The sequence below is a fragment of the Molossus molossus genome, unplaced genomic scaffold (assembly GCF_014108415.1).
Source record: "Molossus molossus isolate mMolMol1 unplaced genomic scaffold, mMolMol1.p scaffold_m16_p_29, whole genome shotgun sequence".
NCBI classification, from domain to species: domain Eukaryota; kingdom Metazoa; phylum Chordata; class Mammalia; order Chiroptera; family Molossidae; genus Molossus; species Molossus molossus.
This window is the reverse complement of record NW_023425365.1, coordinates 2610814-2636628: the sequence shown is the minus strand read 5'-3', so window position 1 is coordinate 2636628 and position 25815 is coordinate 2610814. Positions and strand designations below refer to the sequence as shown.

General features: G+C 41.7%; 2 protein-coding genes across 8 annotated transcripts in view; one reads left to right on the top strand and one right to left on the bottom strand.

Moving 5' to 3' along the window:
* The window catches only part of LOC118641344 (centromere protein P), a 152437-nt gene that overhangs the window by 84043 nt on the left and 42579 nt on the right, over positions 1 to 25815 (top strand). The window contains exons 5-6 of one of the 7 annotated variants that reach the window (XM_036278477.1): positions 15488 to 15612; positions 19488 to 19542. The exons of 1 other annotated variant lie outside the window; for it this stretch is intronic. In XM_036278477.1, the coding sequence (XP_036134370.1) occupies positions 15488 to 15612; positions 19488 to 19527 (165 nt within the window). In that variant the 3' untranslated portion in view covers positions 19528 to 19542. Of the gene's footprint in view, positions 1 to 2845; positions 3042 to 13201; positions 13284 to 15487; positions 15613 to 19487; positions 19543 to 23491; positions 23537 to 25815 lie in introns of those variants that run through there. 5 more of the 7 variants (XM_036278481.1, XM_036278479.1, XM_036278488.1 and 2 more) reach the window with 5 other exon arrangements.
* On the bottom strand, positions 424 to 24086 carry ASPN (asporin). Its single transcript, XM_036278475.1, has 8 exons — positions 23979 to 24086; positions 16133 to 16399; positions 13139 to 13251; positions 8690 to 8903; positions 7575 to 7685; positions 3078 to 3171; positions 2714 to 2852; positions 424 to 726 (listed from the first exon to the last, which is right to left on the bottom strand). Exons 2-8 carry the CDS (start codon positions 16374 to 16376, stop codon positions 529 to 531), a joined length of 1113 nt encoding a protein of 370 aa, XP_036134368.1. The 5' UTR covers positions 16377 to 16399; positions 23979 to 24086; the 3' UTR covers positions 424 to 528.

The following is a 25815-nucleotide window of genomic DNA, read 5'->3' as shown; positions in this document are numbered from 1 at the left end:
AGTAAGGCTCTAAGACATGAGAATTTGAATAAGATTATATCAAACCATACTTTAACTTTGTGAGAAATACTGTAGTACTACCAGAGTTATTAAAGAAAGAATAGGAATAGTATATACTGTACTCTTCATATCACTGTCCTTGTCAATTTTGTTTTTTTAACAGCAAATGAAAGCACAGATTTTGCCAAGTCAAGCATTCTATTACAGTACAGTTCTCTTTAAAATATACTTGATAACAAAGGGTTAAATACTGACTTATTTTTTTAGAACGAATATTCAAGCATGAGATTTATGCACAATCGTATGTATGCAAAAGAAAACTGCAATCGATGCTTGTTTCTATGAATTCTGATGTATCAATAGTTTTGCAAAATTCTGATGAATTTTTTTGTCCTAAAGTAAGTCACTGAATGTACCACGTGGGAATAGATTTTTGCTTCTGAGCATAAAACCACCATTATTAATAGAGTTCAAGTATCCCAACTGTAATAATTTTTAAATTTTATATTAAATGGATATTATTAATTATTATTTTCTGAAGTTCCCAAGCTGAACACTCATTCTACCCAAAACACAACGAAATGTTGCAGGTTGCAGTTCCTCGTACTTCATCCGGTTGTTGAATAAACTTATGGCACTGTATAAAGATTTCTTCACCTTTGGAACCGTTGGGCAGAAGTCATTCACTCCCACTTTTGTAATTGAATTATTATGAAGGAAGATTATCTGTTGTAGTAGGAAAAAAGATGGGTTTAAAAAACACAGTAAATGTAAAAAGAAAATACTCTATAGTTCTTGGGTTTATTTTACACTGATTTGAATGTATTTCACTTAAAATATATGCACTCATTTATGCCTGTAAAGTACTTAATTTAACTACTCAGACTCCTGTGTTACATACAGAAGAGCTGTGTGTGTAAAGTATGGTATAGGACTCATGCCGGGGCCTAGAGCACTCTCCCTGCACATCTGTGTGTGTGTGGGGGGGGGGTCACTTCAGTGCCAGATATACAGTAATGTGTTTTAAAAGTGTTAGAAATGAGCAGAAGAATGAGATTGAATGCTTTAAGAATTAGGCTTGCAATATGAATGTGAAGAATTGTCAGTATTTTCTGTGATCAAGGGAGAGAGGTGTAGAGCTGCTCTTTTGTAAGTTATTTTACAGAAAAAATATGTCTTTTGACATCTTAAGTACATATCTGTAATACATCATCAACAGCTGAATCTTTATTTGTACTGGTGAACAAAATACAATTTTATAGGCTTTGTATATGTCTTTAAATTAAATTATTACTCAGGATGGACAATATAGAAACTTCCCTTCATTCCCTTGATCATCCCTTTAAATTCCTTCTTTGGCCTTTCCGATTGGTGAGAGTGATCTGAGCCAGTCATGAGAATTCGAGGCATTGCCAAAACCTGTAGGTTTGGTGTTGGTGTCCCTCCTGCCTCTGCCTCATGGGTTTTGTGCCAGGTGCCTTCTGAGATGCCTAGGCATTTCCCTGGCTCTTTGTAGGTGCAGGTGCAGTTGGCCGCAGCACTGGCCTCGCTGGGAAGTGGGGATGTGCTGCACACGAGTCTGTTTGTTTGTGGGCATTCATTGGCTTGTACCATCATGGCTGTGTTCCTCCTTGTTTGTGTTATAATCCTTTTTTTTTTTTTTAATGCTTGCAAGAGTATGGGTAGGTGTAAGAACTCCCAGAAGCTGGGATCAGAGTTGTGGAGTCATATATGCAAAGATGGGACAGCTCTAGAGAGGAGACTCAGGTGGTGCTCACTGGTTAACAGTAGACATTTAAATGTAGCATTTGAAAAGTCAAAGCATACCTTGAGATAAACATGTAACACATCCACATGGATGTCTTGTATCTCAAAGGAGTGTAGTTAACAAAGCCTGTTTAAGGATAAATAGGAAAGAAATCTAGAAGCAAGTAGCTCAAAGCCCAGCCTTGTTCTCGACATGATTTTGCCTCTTGGAAGATGAGAACATTGTATAACAAGGAAAGTAAATGAGAAAATGGACTAAAGTGAAATGAGGTTAAACAGGGATGCCTAATTTGAGGTCCATAGATGAGAATCAGGGAGATCTGTGAAATTTTAAAATTATGTGCAAAATAATGCCTTCATTTTTGTTCTCGGGAAGATCTTTATGAGATTCTCCAAGGGCTCTGTGTCTCCTCCCAGCTAAGTCAGGGGTTGCCAGATTAGAGCGAAAAGATTTCTAGTAATGAAGAATAAGAAATGTGAATCTATGATATTCCAAAGACTGGCTTTTGACTTCATGTTCTGGCCTGAATTTTTATAAAAGCATATACACTTCTAACCTAGCGCCACATTGGTAGTGAAAATACCTAGGACCTCATCCATATGGTCTGCCTTCATGAAATGTTTCCAGAGTGAAAGAATATGGTCCTACTTGGGTTCCTCCTGACCAGTCCACTGCCTTTACATAGCCATGGCCATCCCAGGACCTGATCCTAGCGATGCCTCTGCCACAGTGGCCTTAGCAGTTTCAGCAAGAGAAAGAGAAGGATAGAATTGGTGCCTGAGTGTTTCAGCTGATATTTCCATGGAACCCATGCTGCTACTGCTCTCCACATTACCCTTGCTACTGCTCTCCACATTACCCTTGGTCTTTACTTTAGGTACTAATACATTTCGTAAAAAGAAAGAAAAGTACTAATATCTACAAAATACAAGTAGAATGTTTTACCTGGAGGTATTTCAGCTCCTGTAATCCTGAAGGGATTTTCTTTAGTTTATTATTTTCCAAGTGTATTTCTCTTATGCGTGGTATGTTAGCAAGACTTCCATTTTCGATTTCTGTGATTTTGTTGTTTCCTAGGCCCAGCCTAAAAATGATATAAAATTCATCAACTCTTAAGCAGATGGTGTGGTACAGTTTGCTGAAAACACAACCAAGAACAATAGCAGTTCCACCCAGCTTTGCCTTCACACTCTGCAGTTGCAACAATGATAATCTTGAGTGGGTCCCTATACACATTCTCCAGGAAATTCCGTTAATATCTCTATCATACAGACTTCCACTTGTAAGTAAGGATTAGAGGAACTTTTACCTTTGCAGATCTTTGTATCGTTTAAAATCCTCGAGTTCCACAGTTGAAATCTTATTAGAGTCTAAATGAAGCTCTAATAAAGTTGACGGTAGTTCTAATGATAAAGAAAGAAATGTATGTTAGATCAGGTAAGATTGAGCCCCACTTGTTTAATTTCTCTTCATAGGTAATTTTTTAGGAATCTACTTTTTAAAAGCTTTATTAGGGAAAGTGTCAAACATGCATAAAAATGAAAGCTGGTATGAACCATCAACTGTTGTCAAGCTTCAACAACTATCTTAATTTTTCCAGTCTTGTTTCATCTATCCCATAGTTATTGATTATTGATTTTTTAATTAAATATTTGGGGTGACGTTGGTTAATAAATTTATGTCTGTTTCAACTGTACAATTCTATAATACAGCATCTGTGTATTGTATTGTGTGTTCACAATCCAAAGTCAAGTCTCCTTTCTTCTGTCACCATTTACCCCCTTTTCCCTCTTACACTCCCCACCCCCTTGCCCTCTGGTGATCACCACAACGTTGTCTGTGTCAGATTTTTGTTTGTTTTTGCTTAATCCCATCACCTTTTTTACCCAGTCCCCTAGCCTCCCTTCCCTGATTATTAATTATTAAAAACAATTTGTTTGTTTTTATTTATTCAGTTGTTTTTTGCTGGCATATTTAAAATTAAACTCTATACATAATGTTATTTTACCTGTTAAGACTTCACTAGATAGCGCTGACTCATAAAGTCATCTTCTGTTTATATAACCAATATCACATCTAACAAAGTTAGTAACAATTATTTACTATCATCTAATATTTATTTTCTTAATGATCCCAAATATATTGTTGATTAATTCAAGTTGGGATCCTATTAAAGTTTACAGAGTACATTTATTTGGTTCTTATTGCATTCTTCCTCCTTTTCTCCCTCTTCTATTGCTTTGTTTGAGATATTGATTTGTTTGAGATATGCATTTGTGGGTGAGGCTGATGGCCTCCACAAGGTAGTTTATCATGGTCCTCTAGCCTCCTTATTTCTTAGGACCTAGTAGTTAGATTCAGAGACAGACTAGATTAGACTCAGATCACCCTTTCACCCAATGGTCTTAGCATTCACTGATGACTGCTAGGTTCATTATTTCATTATGAATGGGAACATGATGATTTTCCTGATTTTACCATTCTTTAAGCATTTATTAGGTAGAATTCTTCTCTAAAGAATTTTCCTTTATTAATTATTTAGTTACTATGTAATAGTTTTACAGAAAAAGCAGCATAAATGCCTGATTCTTTCAAGAAATGAATTAGTACCGCCTGACCAGTATGGCTCAGTGGTTGAGTGTCGACCCATGCACCAAGAGGTTGCCAGTTCGATTCCTGGCCAGGGCACATGCCCAGGTTGTGGGCCCATTCCCAGTGGGGGGCATGTAGGAGGTGGCCAGTTGATGTTCTCTCTCATCCATGTTTCTATCTCTCTCTCCCTCTCCCTTTCTCTCTCTCAAAAATCAATAAAGAAAAATATTTTTAAAAAAAGAAAGAAATGAATTAGTACAAATTCCCAGAGGTGACTAGTGATTTTTTTTTTTTTTTTTTTTATCCTCACCCGAGGACATTTTTGCATTTTTTGTTCAGACAGAGCGGGAGGGAGAGGGAGGAAGAGAGAGAGAGAGAGAGAAACATCGATGTGAAGGGACACATCGAGTGGTTGCCACCCGCACAACCAACCAGGGCCGGGGACAAACTGCAACCGAGGTACATGCCCTTAGCGGGAACCGAACCCGGGTCTCTCTGTACCGCAGGCCGACGCTCCAACCGCTGAGCCAAACCGGCCAGGGCAATTTTTTTTTTTCTTTTTTTTTAAAAATATCACTACAAATACATGGAGTTTTACTTTGTTTGATATGTTTGGTCCATTGCAGTATTTATTATTTTCAAATAGTAGTAGTTTCTGCATAAGAGAAGTATCTCTTAATTTCTTAATCTGCCAGCGCCACCTGGAACATGGCTGGTACTCTGTGAATGTTTGCACCTTCTCTTCTCCTTAAACCTCTGTGTGCTGACCTCAGACCTCCCTGGATTAACCGAAGCAGGAATATAAGAGAGTAACCAGAAAATTCAGTCAGATTTTATTTTATTAGTCCTATGTCAGACCTGGTATTATATGTAATACTTAGTATTAAAAATGTAAAGTATTATTTGCCAACCAAAGGTTCTAGTTAGCTAGTTGAGAAAAGTGTTCTTTTTGTATTAGTTGAGCAAATCCATCATGCATACAACAATGACTAGAAAAATTTCAGAGTGTGCCAGCCTATTCTAGACTAGGTTATAGCAAGTTAAAGAAGAGAGAGAGAGCTCTTCATGTTGTCAGTGAAACTTCTTGGGTCTGTAGAACTTAAGGGGACTTCTCCTTAGGGCCTGGAAAAGGTGGATGACCAGAATTAAGTATAACCTCACTAGGCTAAGTGAGCAAAGGTATGGATTTGGGTAGAAGCTCATTGACTGCCAACACATATTCACATACTTTTATGCAGATATTTCTATTCCTACCCTATCTTCCAACAAGTCTCTCCTCCCCTCTACACAATACTATTGTGAAGAAGAATTTTCCAAATGAATAAGAAGGAAAACATTTCCATTCTATGTTAACTTGGCAGGTCTGGTAAGGACTCTCATCCTAGTTCATTCTGCTACAAGGGAAGCAGTGCTTGAAGTATAACATTTTGGCAGTCAGCCTTAATTTTTAAAAAATTTTTAATTGATTTTAGGTGGGGGGTTGAGAGGGCGGGGAGAGACACAGATCTGTTGCCTCATCCATCCATACATTCATTGGTTGCTTCTTATATGTACCCTGACCAGAGATCGAACCGTAACCTTGGCATATGGGGATGACATGCTAACCAACTGAGCCACCTGGCCAGGGCTAGCCTTAACATTTTAGCAAATAAGTTATATAAAAAAAAAATTAACTTTTTGTTATTGTTTGTTTGGTTTTTTTTAGGGATCTCAAAGGAATAGTTACGTAATTGAGAGATTTTTTTACTCCAATTTAAATTACTAAAGACATAAAATCTTTTAGGTTTTAGAAGAATCTTGAAATAGTTAAACCTTCATTTTAAAGATACACTTTGAAACTTCAAGTGAGTTGCAGTCAGTATGTTTTGCAGCACAGAAAGGCTGCTGGTGTGAATGTAAAGAGCATGACAATCTCGGGGTGTCTGAGCCACACCCTCCTCTCCCAGAGCACCCCACTGTCTGCACTATCCTGTCCCTTCCTGCTCCCTCTCACTCTGTTGGCTTCCAGCATAGGGAAGAGATTTCGTGTATCTAACTTGTTAGGTAGACTGTATTTTTGTTGTTCTAAATATGAGAAGGTAAATATGTGTAACATTTTAGAAAAACAGCCATATTCTTGAATGCTAAATTAGGGTGTCATTTAATTGTATAGTTCTGAATTAAACTGGCTTTTTCTGTATGAAAAAATTGCTTCCCCTTTTACTTTAGGTGATTTTTCTTTTGAGTGAAAGATCATTACTTTAATAATAGAAGCTCTGTGTATTATTTAAATGATACATCTATATTTGTTTCATTAATTTCCTGGGTGAGGTGGGTAGTAGAAAGAGGATTATGGTGAAGTTTCTGCTTTTACTGTGGATGTTGAAAGACAGGGCCAAGTGAAAGAAAAAAATGTTCTCAACCGTGGGAGGTATTTCTGATCCAAGTAGTCATCAGAGGAGCGAGGGCACATGCCATTGTCAGGGACGAGGAGAGAGAAAATGAGCCTGGGTACTGAGAAAGGCAGCCCTTCTGGGTGAGTTCAGACTGGAGTTCAGAATGATGATTAGCAAATTGGTCCTGCATTGAACTTAAGAAGCGATTTACTTTGAGTTGCGAGCTTTAGACCACATGATGAAGAGTGTGATGCTCATTCTGGTGACAGTTAATGTCAGAGAAGGTGCTGACCAGATCTTCCACCTTGTCCTCAGACCTCTCTGTACTGGCTCATTATTCTGCACAGCATCCTGTGAAGGATCAAACAAGCTCCTTGCCCAAGTTCACACTCAGCCCTGCCAGGGCCAGTGTCTATCCCAGCCTGTGCACGGGGCCAGCCCCCAGACCATTGCTGCAGGCTGGAGCAGGAGTCTGTGGCCTGTGCATTGTCCTATGCTTCTTTACAAAATTCTCAGCCATGACAGTACCTCAGAATGACAGAGTATAGATGTGTACATATCAGAAGAGAAAAGGGAAATTAGGCGTTTATTTCTTCTGAATGTTTGTTCTCACTGAGGGAAAAAAGATTCTGGTTTCATACTGACCAAAAAAAAAGTACTACCTATGGCTCTTTATGGTGTCCATGAGAAAACACTCAATTTTATTCTACACTGACTGGATACCCTGGTAAAAAGGATTCTAATTACAGTGTAGTGTTTACAGTTTATATTACATTACATTTAATAGTTAAGGATAGCAATTAAACAAATACTTTATCTTAAATAAAGTGAACACAAACCTTTAGGAATTGAGGTCAGTTTAGCTTCTGCAATTCTGATGTGGAACACTGTCACCCCTTCAAAGGCCCCTGGCTCGATCCCACTGCTGTCGAGAGGGTTTGCACTCATTTCTGTGGAGGGAAATGACATAACTGAGCAGATGTTTGTTGTATAAGACGAAACGTGCAGTACAGAAGTGCACATCCCAGGAAGCAGGAGCACTACTCAGACTCTTAGTTCACTCTTGTCTTTGTTTCTGTATCTGTTTACTCACCATTCTGCCAGTCTCAGAAAACAATTGCTTTGTATTATACAGGTTGAAATATATAACAGATTTACTATTTTGCTTTGAATTACTAAATCAATAACGTCACTCTCTTCCAACCATAAGCATGATCAAGGATTCACTGTGGTAATATTATGTTAGAAAAAAAGACCAGCTTTCATATAATTCAAGATGTTTGTGTTTGCCAGTATACATTAATGAGTTACCTAAACTTTTTAAATTATAAGTCAGTTAGAAATTGTTACTTGATTAACAGAAAAATAACTGAGGAAATGCCAGTAAGTGACAACACTGTTTGGTAAAGTGCCAGGTACTTGGTTGAATTAAATAAGTGAATAAATGAATGAGAATAAATGGATATTGTAGGGGGAGACGGCATGATTTTTCCATGGCTTTTAGAAAGAAGGAAAATAGGGTGGAATTTAAAATACACCTACAAATTCCTTAGCTCAGTGATCTAAAGCAGATAATAAAAAATTTAATGTACCTTCCACACAGTATCTGAATTAATTTTCTATACTGTATTTGAGTTGTTTGTACAATATATTAAAAATGGTGCCTTTAAATTTAATAACAGATGTTACTGATTATGGGGGCAGTCAGAAAACAGAAACCACACTAGGTACTGGAGAGGATTCTTGAGAACGGGTGTATGGATATTATAAAACGCATCTTTCAGCGCTGTAAATTTCAGTATTTTAGTTGATTTGTAGATGGCTTATCTAGGTAAAGAATATTAGATTCAAATTTTTTTTAGAAATTATCAGTCATTGTTAATGATGATAAAAATCTCTGCTTCTGTGTATTACTTACAGTTTCTAAATGTCTCATTTATTTGGAAAAACTTACCCAGAACATGTAAAGCATTCATTCCTTTGAATGTTTCCTTTTTTATTTTTTTAACTTTATTTTCATGAATTCTGAGTTCTGCTAATGATTTGGGAAGATTAAGTGGTATTTCAGTCAGTTGATTGTGGGACAAATACAATCTTTTCAACTTCTTTGTGGTTAGGAAGGCTTTTGGGTGAATCTTTGTTAGCTTGTTGTTGTTCAGGATCAGAGCCTAGATGAAGCATAGAAAGTTACACTGTATTAGGAAGCTGTTCAGTGGTTGTCACTCATGAAAACAGTGCAAGTTACATCATTCTCTATTCTTCATTAACAATGTACATGATTCCTCAGCCCAATCTAAACTGTATCTGTTTACTACTGAGTTGGGAAAATGCAAAGTTTTAATGATTGGTTTTGTGCCTTCGGTTTATCTTGAGGAGGTGATGTGTTCAATGGTGGAGGTTCCCTCCAGTGTCCACTTCCCTTTATGAAGTGGTCAGTAGTAGTATCTTTATCTTACCTGGAAATTTGTGCACTCTGCAAAGTTAAGTTTAACTCTCTTCTTTCATGTTTCCCAATGTTTACCATGAATCCTAGAATACAGACCTGTCAGAATAAACTCCTATCGTGTGCCCTCAGATGTATTTCAGACATTGGGGCCACAGGAGTGGGTCCTGAGGAATGACTCCACCCTTTTTCATGCTCAGCATGACATGGTAGCACCTTACAGGAGACAGCAACCGCTGTGAGTAAAAGAACTGGGAGCAGTTCTTCACAGCCAGACCCCTGTGGGGACTTCAGAACCAAAATTGGGACGGTCCTTGGCAACTGTACTTGTCAGTCACCCTAGTAATTATTTTCACTTCAAAATGTACATTGTTCACTGCCAGATTTGCAAGAGTGTTTCCCCAGGGTGACGGTGGCAGGTGGCTTAGTGTTCCTTAGGACTTGTGTCCCTTAGGACTTGTGTCCCTCTCTCCTCATCTAGACCCTTGGGTTCTTTCAGGGGGCAGCTCTAGATCATTCCTTTATGGTACTGTCCCTGGTCCCACTCTACAGCGGCCTCTCCTGGTCTCCACACTGAACTGATGTGCGTCCTGCTGATATTCATGTTGTGGTATTGCACAGAAGAAACCGAAATAAATCCTCTGACAGTCACACTCCCTTTGCTGTCACATGTGTTCATTCCCGGAGGCACGTGCCGCCCCTCCCTGCCCTTCCTTCAGACCTGCAGTACTGCTCACCTTTACCTGGGAAAGGTGAAACTGCATTTGTTACCAAATGCTACAATGTACTCTTTTCTGAATGTGTGATGCCAACTAAGAGTTTGTTCTTATTTCCTTTCCTTTTTTTTTTTTTTTTTGTTCAGATAGAGTGGGAGGGAGAGAGAGAGAAACATCGATGTGAAAGGGATACATCGAATGGCTGCCACCCGCACGACCCAACCAGGGCCGGGGACAAACTGCAACCGAGGTATGCGCCCCTAGTGGGAACCGAACCCGGGTCTCTCTGGACCACAGGCCGACGCTCCAACCGCGGAGCCAAACCAGCCAGGGCTGTTCTTAATTTCCTTTTGTTACACTGCAATATGGGGTCAGGCCTGGGGAGGTAACAACTCGATGAACCTTCACTCTATCCCATGAGGTCAGATTAGCAAAAGGCACTCCTCTCCTTTTGGTGATGAGGAAATGGGCACAGTGACGAGAGGGGCTTTTCCAGTGTGGCCCCTCTGCCCTCCACACTGCACTTCTGGGTCTGCCTCTGAAAGAGCTGCGGGGAGTGCGTGCCTCCGTCAGCTCCATGCGTCCTTTCTGGGGTTTGCTTTTCCCTCTCTGGTTAAGACATAGTTGTCAGAGCTTCATAAAAGGAAGTGTAAGTAGTACACAATGGGACAAGAGTTTCTTTGCAGTGCCGTCCCATGTGCCCCTCCTAGCTGGGTGGGCAGACTGTGTCCAGGCAAGCCGCAGTTTGTGTTGGGTTCTACGTAGTAATTCCAAAAGTGCCGTCACAGAGCCCAAACCACGTAGTTCTATGTCAGGACAGAAGATGAGGAGAGTGTGGCCTTGTAGAAGTAGGCCAATGTGCATGTGGCTGTGCTATGGGCTGGCAGTGAGCTGTGAGTGTGCGTGACCATCTCACCCATTCTCTGGTGCTGTGTCATCCTTTGGTAGGAACTACAATGCTGAACAAGCAGCTAAAACGAAATACAGAGAATGTACAGAGTATCTAAAAAACAGTTTGACTCTATTTAAAGACAGATACCAGTGATACTATAATTAAATAAATGTTTTGAAATATACAATATGCCCACAATTCAAGTATAAAGTATGTGCTTTGAAAAGTACTTTACTTAGTACATTGGCCAGTTTGGAAACACTAGGCTGGTGGCAATAATAGCTAATGGTTGTGTGCTGAGCACCTTACAGGTATTCAGTCGTCTAGTCTAAATGAGTATTCTGAATTCCATGCTGGTTTTACACCCCTTTTACATCTGAGAAGGTTGGGCTCGGAGCGGTAAGCTACCTTCCAGTGTGTACTTCTGGTGGAGACAGGATTTGAGCCCAGTTTTGCCTGCCTCTAGAACACTCTCCAGTACAATGGCATTGACTAAAAAAAACTTAAGGAGGCCTAAGGCAGCTCCTGTCACCTTTGTGATTCTCATTTCCCAATGATTAAGCAGGAATACATACAGAATAAGTTCCTGGAATATTCCTAAAGTGTAATAAATAATGTTATGACAAATAAAACTGAAAACTTCTTATGGTTTTGGTATTAAATATGATGTTAATTATTCTTGTGGTTATATAGCTATATATAAGTTGAAGTAGTGGTAGAAGCATTCATAGGCTGTATTTCCAACTGATGAGGGTAGACTTATGGCCTTGCCATTCTCCAAAAGTTTCTGTGGTCTGGAGTGCATAGGGTAGACAAGAAGGATCCTTGATTGAATCCACTGTGCCATTTGTATTTCTGATCGTCTTAATATTTAAGGGAAGCCTGTGCTACAGGATAAATATATGCTCTGCAGACTCCCCCTCCATTCATAATTGGAAACTATGGTATGTGTGGGGCTGTCTGCACAGCACATTTGAAAGAAGGGAGCAGTCGAGGCCTCACGAGCCCAGATGCCTGGACGTGCAGAGAAAGGAATGACTTGGCTCCCTCGGTGCCACCCTCCCAGGCAGGCTTGGTGTAAGGACTGAGCAAGAGAGCCTAGTAAAGAGTGTCTCTCGGCCCTGGCCAGTTTGGCTCAGTGATTGGAGCATCGGCCTGCGGTCCAGAGAGACCCGGCTTTGGTTCCCGCTGGGGTCGCGTGCCTTGGTTGTAGTTTGTCCCCGGCCCTGGTTGGGTCGTGCGGATGGCAGCCGCTCGATTGTCCCTTTCACGTCAATGTTTCTCTCTCTCTCTCTCTCCCTCCCACTCTATCCGAACAAAGAATGGAAAAGAATGTCCTCGGGTGAGGAATAAAAAAAAAAAAAAGAGCATTTCTCTTGGTGTCTAGAACACAATCAGCCTGGTTGGTTTGCTCATCCCGCCGATACACAGGCATTGGTTTGCATGCTGGGACTCAGTCCTCTTTTCCTACCTGCTGGGATGGGGCAGTGGGGTCCACGCACTGACCCGAGGGCACCAGGCGGGCAGAGTGGCCCCACATCTTCCAGCTAAAGGAGGATAACAAGGTGTGCTCCGTGGCAGCAAGAGACATGTGGCTGTGCTGCCTCTACCTTCTCTGTAACTCACTGCAGTTGACAAGTTTTGCATTTCTGCTCTCCGACACAGTGTGGGACTGTGGAGAACGTCCCGGAAGAGCAATGTTGGCTGACTACCGTGCTGAATCCCCAGTGCCTGTGGCAGCATGGAGTCAGGCTCCCCCAGCTTAATGCCAAATTAGAACTTTACTTGCTAAAATCTACAGGCTCAAAATGTTAAAAAGAGAAATAAAAATCATTTAAATCTTAGAAAATTAAAATATTAATAAATACAGTAAAGAAATGTATTTTTCATCTTTAAAGGCCTAGGGACAAAAACATGCAAATATATATTAGTCAGAGAATATTGCATGTGCTACTGTTAGACATTTGTGATGTCTTCAGATAAATAAATTGGTTTGAGTACAGATTTTCTTAATACTGTTTGCTAAAGACTTCCTATAAATAATTATAATTGTGTTCATTTTAGTGCATAGTGTCTGTGATTACCTAAAGAGATCATAAATTTATTTAAGAACCATCCACTTAATCCCCAGCCCATTGCCTTTCACCTGGCTGTGTTCAGTGAACATCAGCCAGGTCAAGTCTATAACTTTTCAGGTCAAGTCTATTAACTGGACACCGCTAGAGAGCAGGCTTTTGTCATTCTTCACACAGAAAAGTAAGACTTATTTACACGAACACAATACAAGTAATTATTTTAGCAGTAATAGAGATTTTCGCTTTAATATTTGAAAATATGAGCATATATTCTTACATAAAGTGAAGTGAGTCCTTTAAAATCATTTTCTTTGATTTCCTTAATTTTATTGTTTTGAAGGTCAACCATCCGAGTATCCAGTGGAATGTTGTTCGGGACAGAGGACAGACCTGAGAAATAATAAACACACGTTACACATGGCTGTCTGCTGAGGAGGGGTGCTGGTGTGTTAGAGATAATCACACGTTACACATGCCTGTATGCTGAGGAGGGGTGCTGGTGTGTTAGAAAGGTGCACATACTAAGTCTGTGGTTACCATGAAGTAACAGGTGACTTAACATGTGCATATAACCTAACCGTTGTTTTTTGGAAAGGCCTAACGACCTTTTTCAAGTAGTTTCTTTTTACAAGGTGTCCAATGGGTCTAGCTGTCACTGCTCACTGCTGCAGGACGATGTGAAACGGGTGGATTTCAGCACCGCGCCTGCTAGGCAGCTGAGGCACGGCTCCCGCTGGCACACTTCCTGCTGAGGAACGTTCACGTTCTTGGCGCATTTTCAGCATGTGGTGGCCCTACATTGGAGCCTGGGGTTCTGATTGTTTTAAGAAACTAAATCTTCACCCTAGCCGGTTTGGCTCAGCGGTTAGAGCGTCAGCCTATGGTTCCGAGAGACCAGGGTTCGGTTCCCACTAAGGGCACATACCTTGGTTGCAGTTTGTCCCCAGCCCTGGTTGGGTCGTGTGGGTGGCAACCACTCAATGTGTACCTTTCGCATGGATGTTTCTCTCTCTCTCTCTCCCCCTCCCACTTTATCTGAACAAAAAATGGAAAAATGTCCTCGAGTGAGGAAAAAGAAAAAAGAAAAAAAACAATCTTCTTTGTATAGGTACTCAATAAATGTTAATTATATCTTTTAAAAATAAAATCTGTTGTTCCCTCTTGAATTAAAAAACAAAAAAGAGCAGAATTACCAGAAGCTGTACATGGTGCATTTCTGCCTTACTTTTTTTGCTTTTCCTGGATGGCCAAACATGCCCCTCTGCGTGTTGTCAGACTTCCCATACAGCTGTTCTGCTGGATGGATATGGGGTCTGGTGTTTCCTCAATATTTTACTGTTCAAAGGTAACATGTGGAAAGTGGAAAGAATTTTACAGTGAAAACCTATATTCTCTTTCTACCATCAGCATTTGAGTAACTGTCCATGATTTCATCTTTTATGCATGTTAAAGTGAGTTTCAGATATTAGTGCATTTTGGGTGGAGCCACCCTCAGTCCTGAAGCGTAGTCGCATTTGGAACAGCCCTGGCTGAAGAATTCACTATCTGTATGTTGTGACTCTCAGTAGCTCACTCCACAGCTTTTCCTCTGCACTTTAAGACTGATAACCTTTGAGAAGTTTGACCATAGACAGGAAAAGGGGAAGGGGTTACTAATTTGATAGACTAGTGAGGTAGCTGTTTTGTTAGGAGATGGTTTTGGTTTGAGAAAACGAAGGGGAAAGTGTTACAGGAAGCCAAATGTCCTGCAGATGGGCTTGGTTACACAGAATTGGACCAACTTTCTCCTGCCCTGCCCCTGATGAAATTAGGGGCTCTGAAAAGAATTTCATTTTCTGAGGGAGAAAGAGTGACAAATACTCAAACCCTTTTCGTTGTCAGTGGTCATGGGAGAGGTGTGGTGTATGCTGCTAATGGAGAGGTGTCATTTAAGGGTATCTGCCAGGCCTGGCCAGTGTGGCTCAGTGGTTGAGCATTGACCCTGTACCAAGAGGCTGCCAGTTCGATTCCCGGTCAGGGCACATGCCCAGGTTGTGGGCCCGATCCCCAGTGGGGGGCATGCAGGAGGCAGCCAGTTGATGTTCTCTCTCATCGATGTTTCGATCTCTCTTCCTCTCCCTTCCTCTCTCTCTAAAAATAAATAAAGAATAAAAATTGAAAGAAAAAAAATGTGCTAGTACGGGTTTCGTTTAGTAGTAGTTTCGTTTAGTAGTAGTTTATTTCATAAGCTAAATATTCAGGAAAACACTGTTTGCAACCGGCTGTCTGCCTTGCAGTGGTGTGGTCTCTCTGCTCTTTGCTGACAGCTGCATATTGGAGCCGAGCTGTGCGGGGCTTCCTCTAGAGTGCTCTACAGAAGCACGGCTGTGCTGGGGAGCAGCCACGAAGGCCATGGCTGAGGACACTGCTGGCATCTCCTTAGTCACTGGCATATCCTGAACCCACACAGTTTATATCCAGCTGTCAAAGCACATACGTACATTCTTATCATGACTTTTGTTTTACAAAGTGTTTTCATGTATACTCCCTCTGCACTCTCATGTTAGAGTTGTTTCTTGCCTGGGATGCAGCTTAGAAATGGCAGTGCCTTCTGATATTCCCTAACTACAACCTTTTCTCACATCAGGGTCTGTCTCAAAGCTGCCTCTCCTTCCTGCTGTTCTTCCCACTCTCACTGTGCCTGGGCTTTCAGACCAGCTGTGCCCAAATACTGCTGCGTGTGATCATCTCTCCTTCACAGCAGTGCCAAAGGTAAAGCTTGATAGCCATCTTTTCCGAACTGAGATATTCATTAAGACTTCCCCACTGATGCTGGCTCATCATCTTCTTCTGAATGCTTCTGTCTACTTCTCACTGTGTCTCTTACTAGCACACTATACTAACGCCTTGGGAAGGGCTGTAACAAGCTTGACCAGTATGACAGATGCTGTAGCAGGAGGCAGCGTGTGCTCCTTTGTACTCTGTAAGTGGCCGCCCAAGGGAAGGTGAGTGCCAGAAAGTGGCTTCCTGAAGTGTGGCACATCTGAGTCACCCCCTCTTTTGGAAACAGCTGAATCCAGCAACTCGATGTAAACTTCCACCGCACCCTCCTTTTGAGCAGGGCATGTGTCTGCCCTCTATTCGAGAACTCCTTCATTAGTAGTATTAGAAAATAAAATATTCGGCAGAGAATTAAATAAGTTTGCATGTACTTTGGGGTTTGTTATACTTCTCAAAAATTCACTTTTGTCAGAATGACATTATTCTCCAAAACAAGCTGACATGGTCTTACCTAAATCAGAACAGTGTACAACTCTTGAGTAGCACTGGCATCCGAAAGGACATGTTGGAAGCAGATCAAATGGGAAGAAGGGGTAAATTGACTCTCTTGTTGGGAAAAGAGAGTTGGCAGCGTCACCATCACCATCATCTTCCATGTCCTTCAGCATCATATTCTTCAGCGTCACGTACGAAGGGCGAAATAGGGGTTTGGCAGAGCACAAAGCCAAGAAGACTAGGAGCACACACTCCTTCATGTTGTCTTGTGTGCAGGACCAGTCTAAGTAGACATTGAAGATTAAGTTAATGGTTCAGCATACAAGTCTGCAACTATACATTTCTCGGAGTTGGCAGGAGTCTGATGAAATGCCCTTCCTGTCCACTGCTAGTGTGAGAGTAAAGTTATAAGAAGTTTTATGAAGTTGCCCTGGCCGGTTTGGCTCAGCCGTTAGAGCGTCGGCCCATGGACCAAAGAGTCTCGGGTTCGATTCTGGTCAAGGGCACGTGCCTCTGTTGTGGTTTGGTCCCCAGGCCTGGTTAGGTTTGTGCGGGAGGCAACCAGTCGTTGTGTCCCTCTTACATTGGTGCTTCTCTCTCTCTCTCTTCCTCCCTCCCTCCCCCTCTATCTGAAGATAAATAGAAAAATACCCTCCGGTGAGGATTAAAAAAAAATTGGGGGGGAAGCAATTCAGCATATGCATTGTTTAGCTTTCAGAAGATCTTTGTTTTTCATCTAATCAGGAAATAACCCTCATGTGCACAGAGATGTTCATAGACTTAATGTGATAGTAAAATTAAAGGTAGAGCTGTGATTCAAGAGAAATCGTAAAATAAAATAGAGTGTTCCTGAAATACGTTGTAACCCACAACATATTGTGTAGATGTTTAAAAATAGGAAATATTATATTTTTGAAGTTGAAAATAAATATAAAAAATCCATACATACCAAACAGATAAAAACCCTGAAACAAACATATCTAATTGATGATCATCTATGGGTGGTAAAGGATGAATAACTTCTTGTGCTTTTTCTTTCTTAATTTTTATAATGAGCAGTAAGAGCACCTTTTTAAAATTGATTTTTAGGGAGAGGGAGAGAAGCATTGATTGGTTGCCTCCTACACACACCACACTGTGGGTCAGGAGTGGAGCCCACAATCCGGGCATGTGGCTGGGAATCGAACCAGCAACCTTTAGGAGCCCGAGATGACACTCAACTGAGCCACACCATCCAGGGCTGTAAATGCAGTTTTTATACCTAGGAAAATAATCAATGTCTTTAAAAATAAAAACATTATCATACCTGACTGTTCCCAAATCCTTCCATTCCTTAATATCGACGGCAGTTTCAAACTAAAGTCCTCGTGTCTCCTTGGCATGACGTCTGGAAGTTTCCTTTAGTGGATTTCTCTCTTCCACCATCCTCCCAGCCTCAGTCTCAGAATCGGTCACTTTTGCACAGTGTCGTTGGATTTCTTCCTTCTAATCTGTCCCATTGTTTAATACCTGATCCAAAGCATCTGGGCTCCAGGCTATTTTTTCTTGCTCATCCTGCCATTGCGATTGTTTGGTTTTCCAGGGTGGAGGGGGTGGGGTGGGGTTCAGCTGTATTTTTTAAAGCCCACACAATACTGTAATGTATGAGTGATAACCTGAGCATAGCTCGGTTGTTAAACTGAGTGTGGATATTCCCACAGGTGTGTTTACTTATCATGGTTTCTTCACCATGACCTGTGAAACATTCTTTGTAATTTTCAAAAATTAAAAGCATTATGAATCATCCAAAATAGGTTCATGCTAGTCTTCCCTTATTCTCCCAGATGTCCCTCAGCCAGGGCACCCAGCAGTGCTGCTGGCCTGCTGTGCCCAAGCACCAGACAGCGCCTTGACCGTCAGGGCTTCCAGAGGCAGTCAGCTGGCCCTGGCTTCAGAAGACCTAGCCCCAAGTCCGTGAGTCATGCAAGCGGCTGCCATTTCCCAGAGCCCAAAGTCAGCTGTAACATCTCTTTTCTGGGTTTAGGAATCAGAAGTGCATTAACTAAATTAAAATATTCATTTATATGTGATATATCTTTTGTTAATCCTCACCAGAGGATATTTTTTTCCATTGATTTTTAGAAAGAGTAGAAGGGAAGGGGAGAGGAAGAGAGAAGAGGTAGAAAGAGAAGCATTGATGTGAGAGACGCATCACTTGGTTGCCTTCTACAACACGGCCAGAGATCATACGAACCGACAACCCAGATACCTGCCCTTCACTTGGAATCAAACCCAAGACCCTTTGGTGTGCGGGCCAATCAATGCTCCAACCACCAAGCCATGCTGGCCAGGGCAATATATGTGGAATATCTTTCAATCACTAGAGGAAGATTAATGTTATTTAATTCTTAAGAAAGCTCAACAACAGTGTGAACCTTTTGCTCCTGGGTGGCTGGACATCACCCACCCCTGTGATAGCCCACACTTAGCTGTGCTAGGACATGTTTGAGAATGGCATCCGCTTTTTGTATGATAATAATCTTATTCTGAAATCCACTTCATAGCTCTGCACTGTCTTATGGGGGTGTCAGTTAAGAAGTTACTCCAGATGCACGCCTGACAGTAACCAGGAGGAGAGGGTGTGCAGAGCTGCCGTGGCTTCCCTGGAGGCCACATGACCAAAGAAAATTAGAGCAGAGTACAAGTCCATGTGTCCAGCACATTCTCTGCATCTTCTGATTCAGCCTACGTGGGACACTCTACTTTTATTTCCAAACTCAGTGGCCTCCCAGGCAGACACTGTCATTTCTTCCTCTGCAGCCAGTCTGCAGTTTCCTGGTAACATCTATACAGAGGGCTCACACCCAGCTTGCACTGGGAGGGCAGACGTAGGTGTGTGGCCAGAGCTGTACGGTGCAGAGAGAGACTGTGCTTGCAATGCCAAGTCCAGCAGCTTGTCTGCTGTCCTGGAGGGTGGACAGGTGAGAATCCTGGAGGGCGGACTGATGAATGTCCTGGAGGGCGGACAGATGAGTGTCCTGGAGGGTGGACAGGTGAAAACCTGTGGGACGGACAGGTGAGAGTCCTGGAGGGCGGACCGGTGAGAACCTGGAGTCCTGGGGTCCTCTGGTGGTTAGTTAAGGTCGACTGGACTTCTTTCCCAATATCACTTTGTCTCTGGCACATTATTTCTGCTTCTTGGCTGCCTGCCTTACTTTTATCCATTATGTTTCTTGACCTTAGGCTTCTCTGTGATTCCTGGCTCCTTAATGCTTGGTCCCCAACTTTGCCTTGATCTCCAAAACTCTCAGCTAATGCATTTCTTAGTCCTTAGCTAAACCAAAGCTCATCCCTGGTACCAGTTTATTCGTTTACATTGTTCTGCATTGCAGCTACGTCTTCTGGGGCCATAGCTGCTCTGACCTTGTCTGACCTTGGTAAAGAAGCTGTTGAATGAAATGTCATTTGAGATCCTGTCTCTGGCTTTGAGGTTGCTGGAGTTTTTCAGTGAGCATCTATCAGGTATCGGCTGTATACCAGGAACATGCTGGGAGGTGGAATCCATGAGGTGGACAGAGTCTGGGCACTGTTGAGGGAGACTCCCCCACCTTCCTGTTCTCTCCCTGCTCAAAACACAAAACCACAGCTCCTAAATGTCCTCTCAGGTACATGTAGGATTGTTGTCAAAGTTAATACTTGGTCAGATGAATTAAGAGAGAAACTAAAATATAAATGTCCAAGGTAGTACATAGAACTAAACTGACTGTGTACACCGTGTCTTAGTCCATTGGGAGGAATCTCTAGATGAGTGGTTCTCAGACTCCGAAAGTAAACTTGTTCATGTAAGTCTGTGTACCCTTGATAACCCTCAGCCTGCTGATGGAGACCAGCAGAAATAAAGACATGTAAAAGATACTCACATGTGAGAGAGGTTGAAATAGAAGACATAGCCTGCTGAAGAGGGTAGTGGGGTTGTGAGTAAAGGAGCATGTTGCCTTCTAAATGTTCAAATATTCACCTGCCAACACAGTCGTCTTTGCCCTGGTCCCCCTGTACCTTTTACTACCATTTTCACAGCATTAGACGTTATTACCATGAAAGGGTTCCCACATACTGGTCCCTCAAAAGTCCAGGAACAGGGCCCACCTAGGAAGTTGTTTGGGGCCACAGTTTCTCAAGGTTTAGCCCCACTTACTCTGATCCCTGGGAGGTGAAGAGTTTGGTTTAAGAAAAGTGTTTTTGAGTTGGTTGAGTTTCAGTATTTTCCTGTAGAGACTTAGAGATATAAGGGCTGTGGTTTCCCAGGCTAGAGCAGAAAAAAATTTAACACTTAATATACCTGAAATATAGACCTAAGAACTTTTAAAAATATGTATCAACCCGGCCCACATGGCTCAGTGGATTGAGGTCATTCCATGGACTGAGAGGACCCGGTTCAATTCCCAGTTGGGGCACATGCCCGGGTTGTGGGCTTGATCCCCAGTCGGGGGCATGCAGGAGGCAGCCAATCGATGTTTCACTCTCACATCGATGTCTCTCTCTCTCTCTCTCTCCCCCTTCCTCTGGCTCTAAAAAAATCAATAAAAACATTTAAAAAAGCTAAAAACATATCAAAGGAATGTGTTAGCCAAAGTGGGAAACCAGGAACCTAGGCTTTTCCTGTTGCCTTCATTCCTGTGGACACCATCCTCCTCCTGCCTCCCAGGAGAACCTGGGCATGGGGTGCAGCCTAGGATGAGGAGGGGTGGCTGACGTAGGGGGGCCCTGCTGTGAGGAGCAGAGCTGGGAGGATGAGAGAAGCCGGCACACGGGGCAAGAAGAGGAAAGAAACCTAGCGTGGGGCAGAGGGGTGGTTTCTCTTCCATGTGCCCTCCTACACGGCTGCTGACCAGTCACCCCTGGGGTCAGGAGGAGCATCCGCCAGTGCTCCTTTCTCCCTTCCTCCCTTCCACACTCCCCTTCCTGTACTGACTATTTATGTGAGGCCCTTCCTGCCTTGAATGGGGTGGAAGCTCTGACCTGCTAGCTTAGCCAGTGGCCTCGGTGGCAGTCAGGAAGCTTCCCAGGTGCAGGCTGGCGGGGCAGCCGCCTATCATGCCTTTCCATGGTGAGCCAGAGAAGAGACCTGCAGAAGTAGGAACCGTCACCTAGCTGGATCTTCCTCCCCGGGTTGGGGGTCCCTCCAGAACAAGTCTGGACAGGCAGTGTGAACACTGTCAGCCTGCATGGCTCCAGCGCAGGACGGGGCCTGTCTGTGGTGGATAGGGATTCTTTGTATTGAAGCCAGAAGTGCCTTCTGGCACATTTTTCTCTCTTTACTGGTTCTGTCTTCTGTTAACCATATAAAATAAATCTTAGATTTTTGTATTCTCATATACTGGTTACTTGAAAAGAAAAGTCAGGTGAACCTTGATTCCCTTTGAACTCACCATTGATACCCTTGATCAGAGATGATAACGACTTGATCAAGTACAAGTGATTGTAGACCCCAAACCTTACCTTACTCTATTTTAGCAATTTTTTATCAGTAGAAAAATATCAGCATGTCTAGGAGGGAATACTATATAGTAACAATGTTTTTCTTTTCCTATTGTTTAGAAAGAATATAGAGAATATTATTTCTCATTTAAAATAATGACTTTTAGTTTGTCTTATTTAAAATTTTGTTTATTAATATGGCTCAAGCTCTTACTTAAATAGTTTTGGAGGTACTTACATTGTGTTATTTATAAAACTAAAAATATTTAAGTTTTTTATTTTCCCAGTTTAGACCAGTTTTGCCAGAGTTTCCTGCTCATGGAGAGCTCTGGATTTTGGTTTCAGAGTAATATTTGGAATATTATGTCTGTACTGATGCTGCTGTGATGAACCATGGCACTTAGAGGCGTTCCTCCCAGGGCCTCTTCTATATCTGAAGCGGCTGGGCCCGCCTCTCGCTCCTGCCCAGTCCAAGTGTTATCCCACAGTGACTTCCACAGGGTAGCCAAATTGCCCTCGGACAGAGAAGACGGGGTGGGGAGTTGTTCAGGTTCTCAGGACTGGAAATGTGGTTAAGAAGTGTCTCTCTGAATCTGCATTGCATAAGCTCCTGTTTTCCCCTTCCATGTCCCACAAACTTGGAATGGAAAATGTGTCTAAGTGAAATGGTATTTCCTGTCAGACACTATTATTAGGAAAATAAGTCACTGCTTTTAAATCGCATGCTTGGCAACTTTTCTCCTTGGCTAAAATATTTCTCAGTTCACAAGTGCCAGTACCAGTTTTCAGTATATGAATGTTGCATAACACACATTGTGTGCTCACGGATGGAATCCAGACAAAGTGCAGGTGTGATCAAGGCACAGCCTGGTACGTGAACAAGTAAGCTTAGCGTCCAAACATGCACATGGAAACGTGTTTACAGGACCTTTTTGGTCGTGGAAAGTGATACTTTCATAGACTATGCTTTCCTTAAAGAAGCAATTAACTAGACCTTAGAAGTGTAAATAACATCTGATTAGAGACCTTGCTGGCTATTTTTCCTTTTGTACTAGTTTTGTCCATCAGTTCTCTGTGCTGTCTGGCAGCCTAGCTGTAAGCAGCAGAGACTCCTCCCTCTTCGTTTCCTGCTGTTTCTGTAGTCCGTGAAGGCTTATGCTTATAAAAGTAATCTATTCTGTCTCAAATCGCAGATAGGTATCAGATATTCTGTTTTAATATTTTAATATGTAGTAGTAGTTAGTTTTAATGGAGGACTGCACATTCCCTGACCTTCCCCCACTATACAGCATCGCTAAATATTGAAAACAAACAAAATATCAAGATGCTTTTGCATGTGTGTGGGCTTTTGATTTTTTTTTTCTTAAACAACTCAATGATTCTTGGTGGAATTAAGTTTAAAAGTACTTTAGTTTTATTTTATTTTTTTGCAATTTTTATTCATTTATTTTTGCTATGGATGTTGCTCCTTTTCCCCCCCTAGACACCCTCCTCCCAACCCCACCCCCCTCCCAGGCATTGTTGTTTATGTTCATTGGTTATGCATTAAAAGTACTTTAGTTTTAAAGAGAGAGAGACCCCTCAGGTTCCCTTGTCATTTAATCCTGCGCATGTGGTCATGGTTCCTGGTTGTCACACCTCTGAGCAGGTTACAGGAAAGAAGGCTCTACTCTGTTTAGGTTATGAGGGAGTAGAATATCAAGTACACTGTTAATTTTTTCAAATCTCAGATTTAATACAAAATTTACTTTTGGGATGGGATAAAGGAACTCTTTATTTTAAATTCTGACTTTATGGATTTTGTGAAAAGTTTCTAATTTTTTATGTTGACTGTAGAGCTAGTTAAACTGTTGCTGATTATTATTCTTCCTTGAGATTATATAGATTTCTGTTTTAACTGTACATTTCATTACATTAGAGTAAGGAAGACATTTATCAGAGGAAAATAGGAACATTCAACTGTGTAAGTAAACAACGTTTGAATACTTAATATAGTTAAAAATACATTAGAAAATACATAGTTTTACATTTCAAAATAAATACTGTTTAATGTATTTGTGATATTCTCAAACTTTCTTATCATTAATTATTAAGGTAATATTGTTTCCCTAAAAGAATAAATAGATGTTTGTGTAAATGATTTTGGTAAAGCAAAATGACAGGTTTTCACTTAGCTGTAAAAAAAAAGGGTTACAATTATATTGAAAATAAATTCATTATATATAGAACATAAAAAGCTGGAGTAATTTTAGGTTGCTATATAATTAAGTACTGATTTTTAATAAATTATACAGATAAACTTTATCATATAATTTACAAGCATTTGTATTAATTGCATTAAGTCCCCTTAGTATCAACTGTAAGATAATTGTATACTGGTACATGAAAAAATACAGGAAACATACCTTGTAGGAAGAGAGTACGTCTTCATGAAAGGAGAATTTTCCACCATGTACTACTCATCTGCAATGTCCTCAGGTATCAGTTAAGAAGACAATATGAGGTGTCCCATTTAAAAGAGAGCACCCTTCAGCAGAGCCTGGTGTGGCTATATCCTGGGTGACAGTGGAATGAGCTGCTTCCACAGATTAGCCCATGTTAGTACTGAGAAGCAAGATTAAAACTTGTTACTGCTCATGTGTTTTCCATCACTGTTTGTATTGTAGCCAAGACTTCTAGCTAAACTCTAGACGTCTACTGGAAGCTTCTGAAGAAAAAAAGAGTGTTTAATAATACATGGCAAGTGGCCACTGAAAATGCAGTGGAAGTCACTCAAGGAATAACTGATTTGAAAAAGTACTTTATGAAATTCTTAAATGAATAAATACTTGTAAATTACAAATTTTAAAATTGCCCTCTATAGACCCAGAAAATATTTTTCAGTTTTAGTAAAGAACACGCACACTACTGGAGTATAAACCCGGACTCCAGATGTGTCTGAGAGGGGAGCCATGCTGTTGTTTTCTGGTGACTGGAGCTGTTACATAAAGCATACTTCTCAAGATTTCTTTAAAAGCTTTAGCCCTGGCATAGGCATGTCCGGGGTGCTGCAGACCAGGCCTCTGTGATGCCTCAGTTTCCAGCCTGTGTGCTCCAATACAGGCATAGACACCCAGATCTAAGCGACACCTGCTCAGACTTTGCCTTTTCAAGAGAATGTCTGCTGTGACCACACAGTGTTTAGGGAGGACTTGGGAGCAGAATGACATCCTTCCCTGAGAAGAAAGGCATTGGTAGCATACTCTTTCCCACATACCCCTGAGAGAATGCCCAGTTCCTACACCAAATAAGACATCGTCCTTCAAGAGAGAACATGGTCCTGCACCTGGTGAGAAAGCCTCACCAGTGCTCGCGATGCCAGCGGGTCGTCCTGATGTGCAGACGGGGACCAGCCTACTCACAAAGCGTGTTTCTAGTCAACCAGCAATTCTCCTGCATCAAGGTTCTGACTTCCTTCCCTCCTCCCAGAGAAATGGCAGCTGCAGCCATAGAGAGAGTCCTGTGCCTTGGATGTGCGGAGTGGCCAGCCCCCAGCCAAGTGAAACACCCTGTCTTGGACCTCGAGGTACACAGTTTCATATACTGGCCCCCATGGAGCTCCAGCCCACAGCACCTGAAGGGTGGTAGCCCTCCTGTTTGGTCAGGATGCTCAAATGCTCATGCTCTCATGTATTCAGTTGTGTTTTATTCAAAACATGGTTCTTGTTTTGAACTAAACATGTCACCTTGATGAACTGGGACATCAAGCTGAACTGGATTTTTTAACTTTGAACAGAAGTGTAGATTACAAAAATATAAACACACCATAGTGGTACAGCTCAATCAATTTCCACAAACTGAACCCTGAGCAAAAAGTCTCTGCAACCCCCAGACCCCTCCTCAGAGGGGCCCCTGCCGGCTTCCAGCACCGCAGCTTATTTCCTGAACTTCCCATAAACGGACCAGTCCTACCATACTTTCTCTTTTGTGTCTGGCTTTCTTCATTCAACGTTGTGTGTTTTATATCCATGAACAATTACTTGTTCATTTTCATTACTGTATGGTATTCTGTTGTACGAATATGCCAGGAATCACATATTTTATGTATAGTCAGCTGGGTTCATTCCCATTTGTAGCTCAGCTATGAACATTCGAACATTATTATCTGAGGCTCGTGTGTGAGTTTTTGTTGGGTGCAGTTTTTGTATTTAGAAATCATGAGGTTTCAGCTTCTCTTGACAAGTGAAGGTTTGTCAGCGTGTG

Bases quoted from the DNA above. Each gene is read 5' to 3' on its own strand.
- ASPN (XM_036278475.1), bottom strand. From the start codon at position 16,376: ATGAAGGAGTGTGTGCTCCTAGTCTTCTTGGCTTTGTGCTCTGCCAAA. The intron at 7,686-8,689 runs GTAAGTTTTTCC...TTCCCTCCACAG, and splicing joins GAATGCTTTACATGTTCTGG to AAATGAGTGCAAACCCTCTC. The intron at 3,172-7,574 runs GTTTGTGTTCAC...CTTTATCATTAG, and splicing joins ACTGACCTCAATTCCTAAAG to AACTACCGTCAACTTTATTA.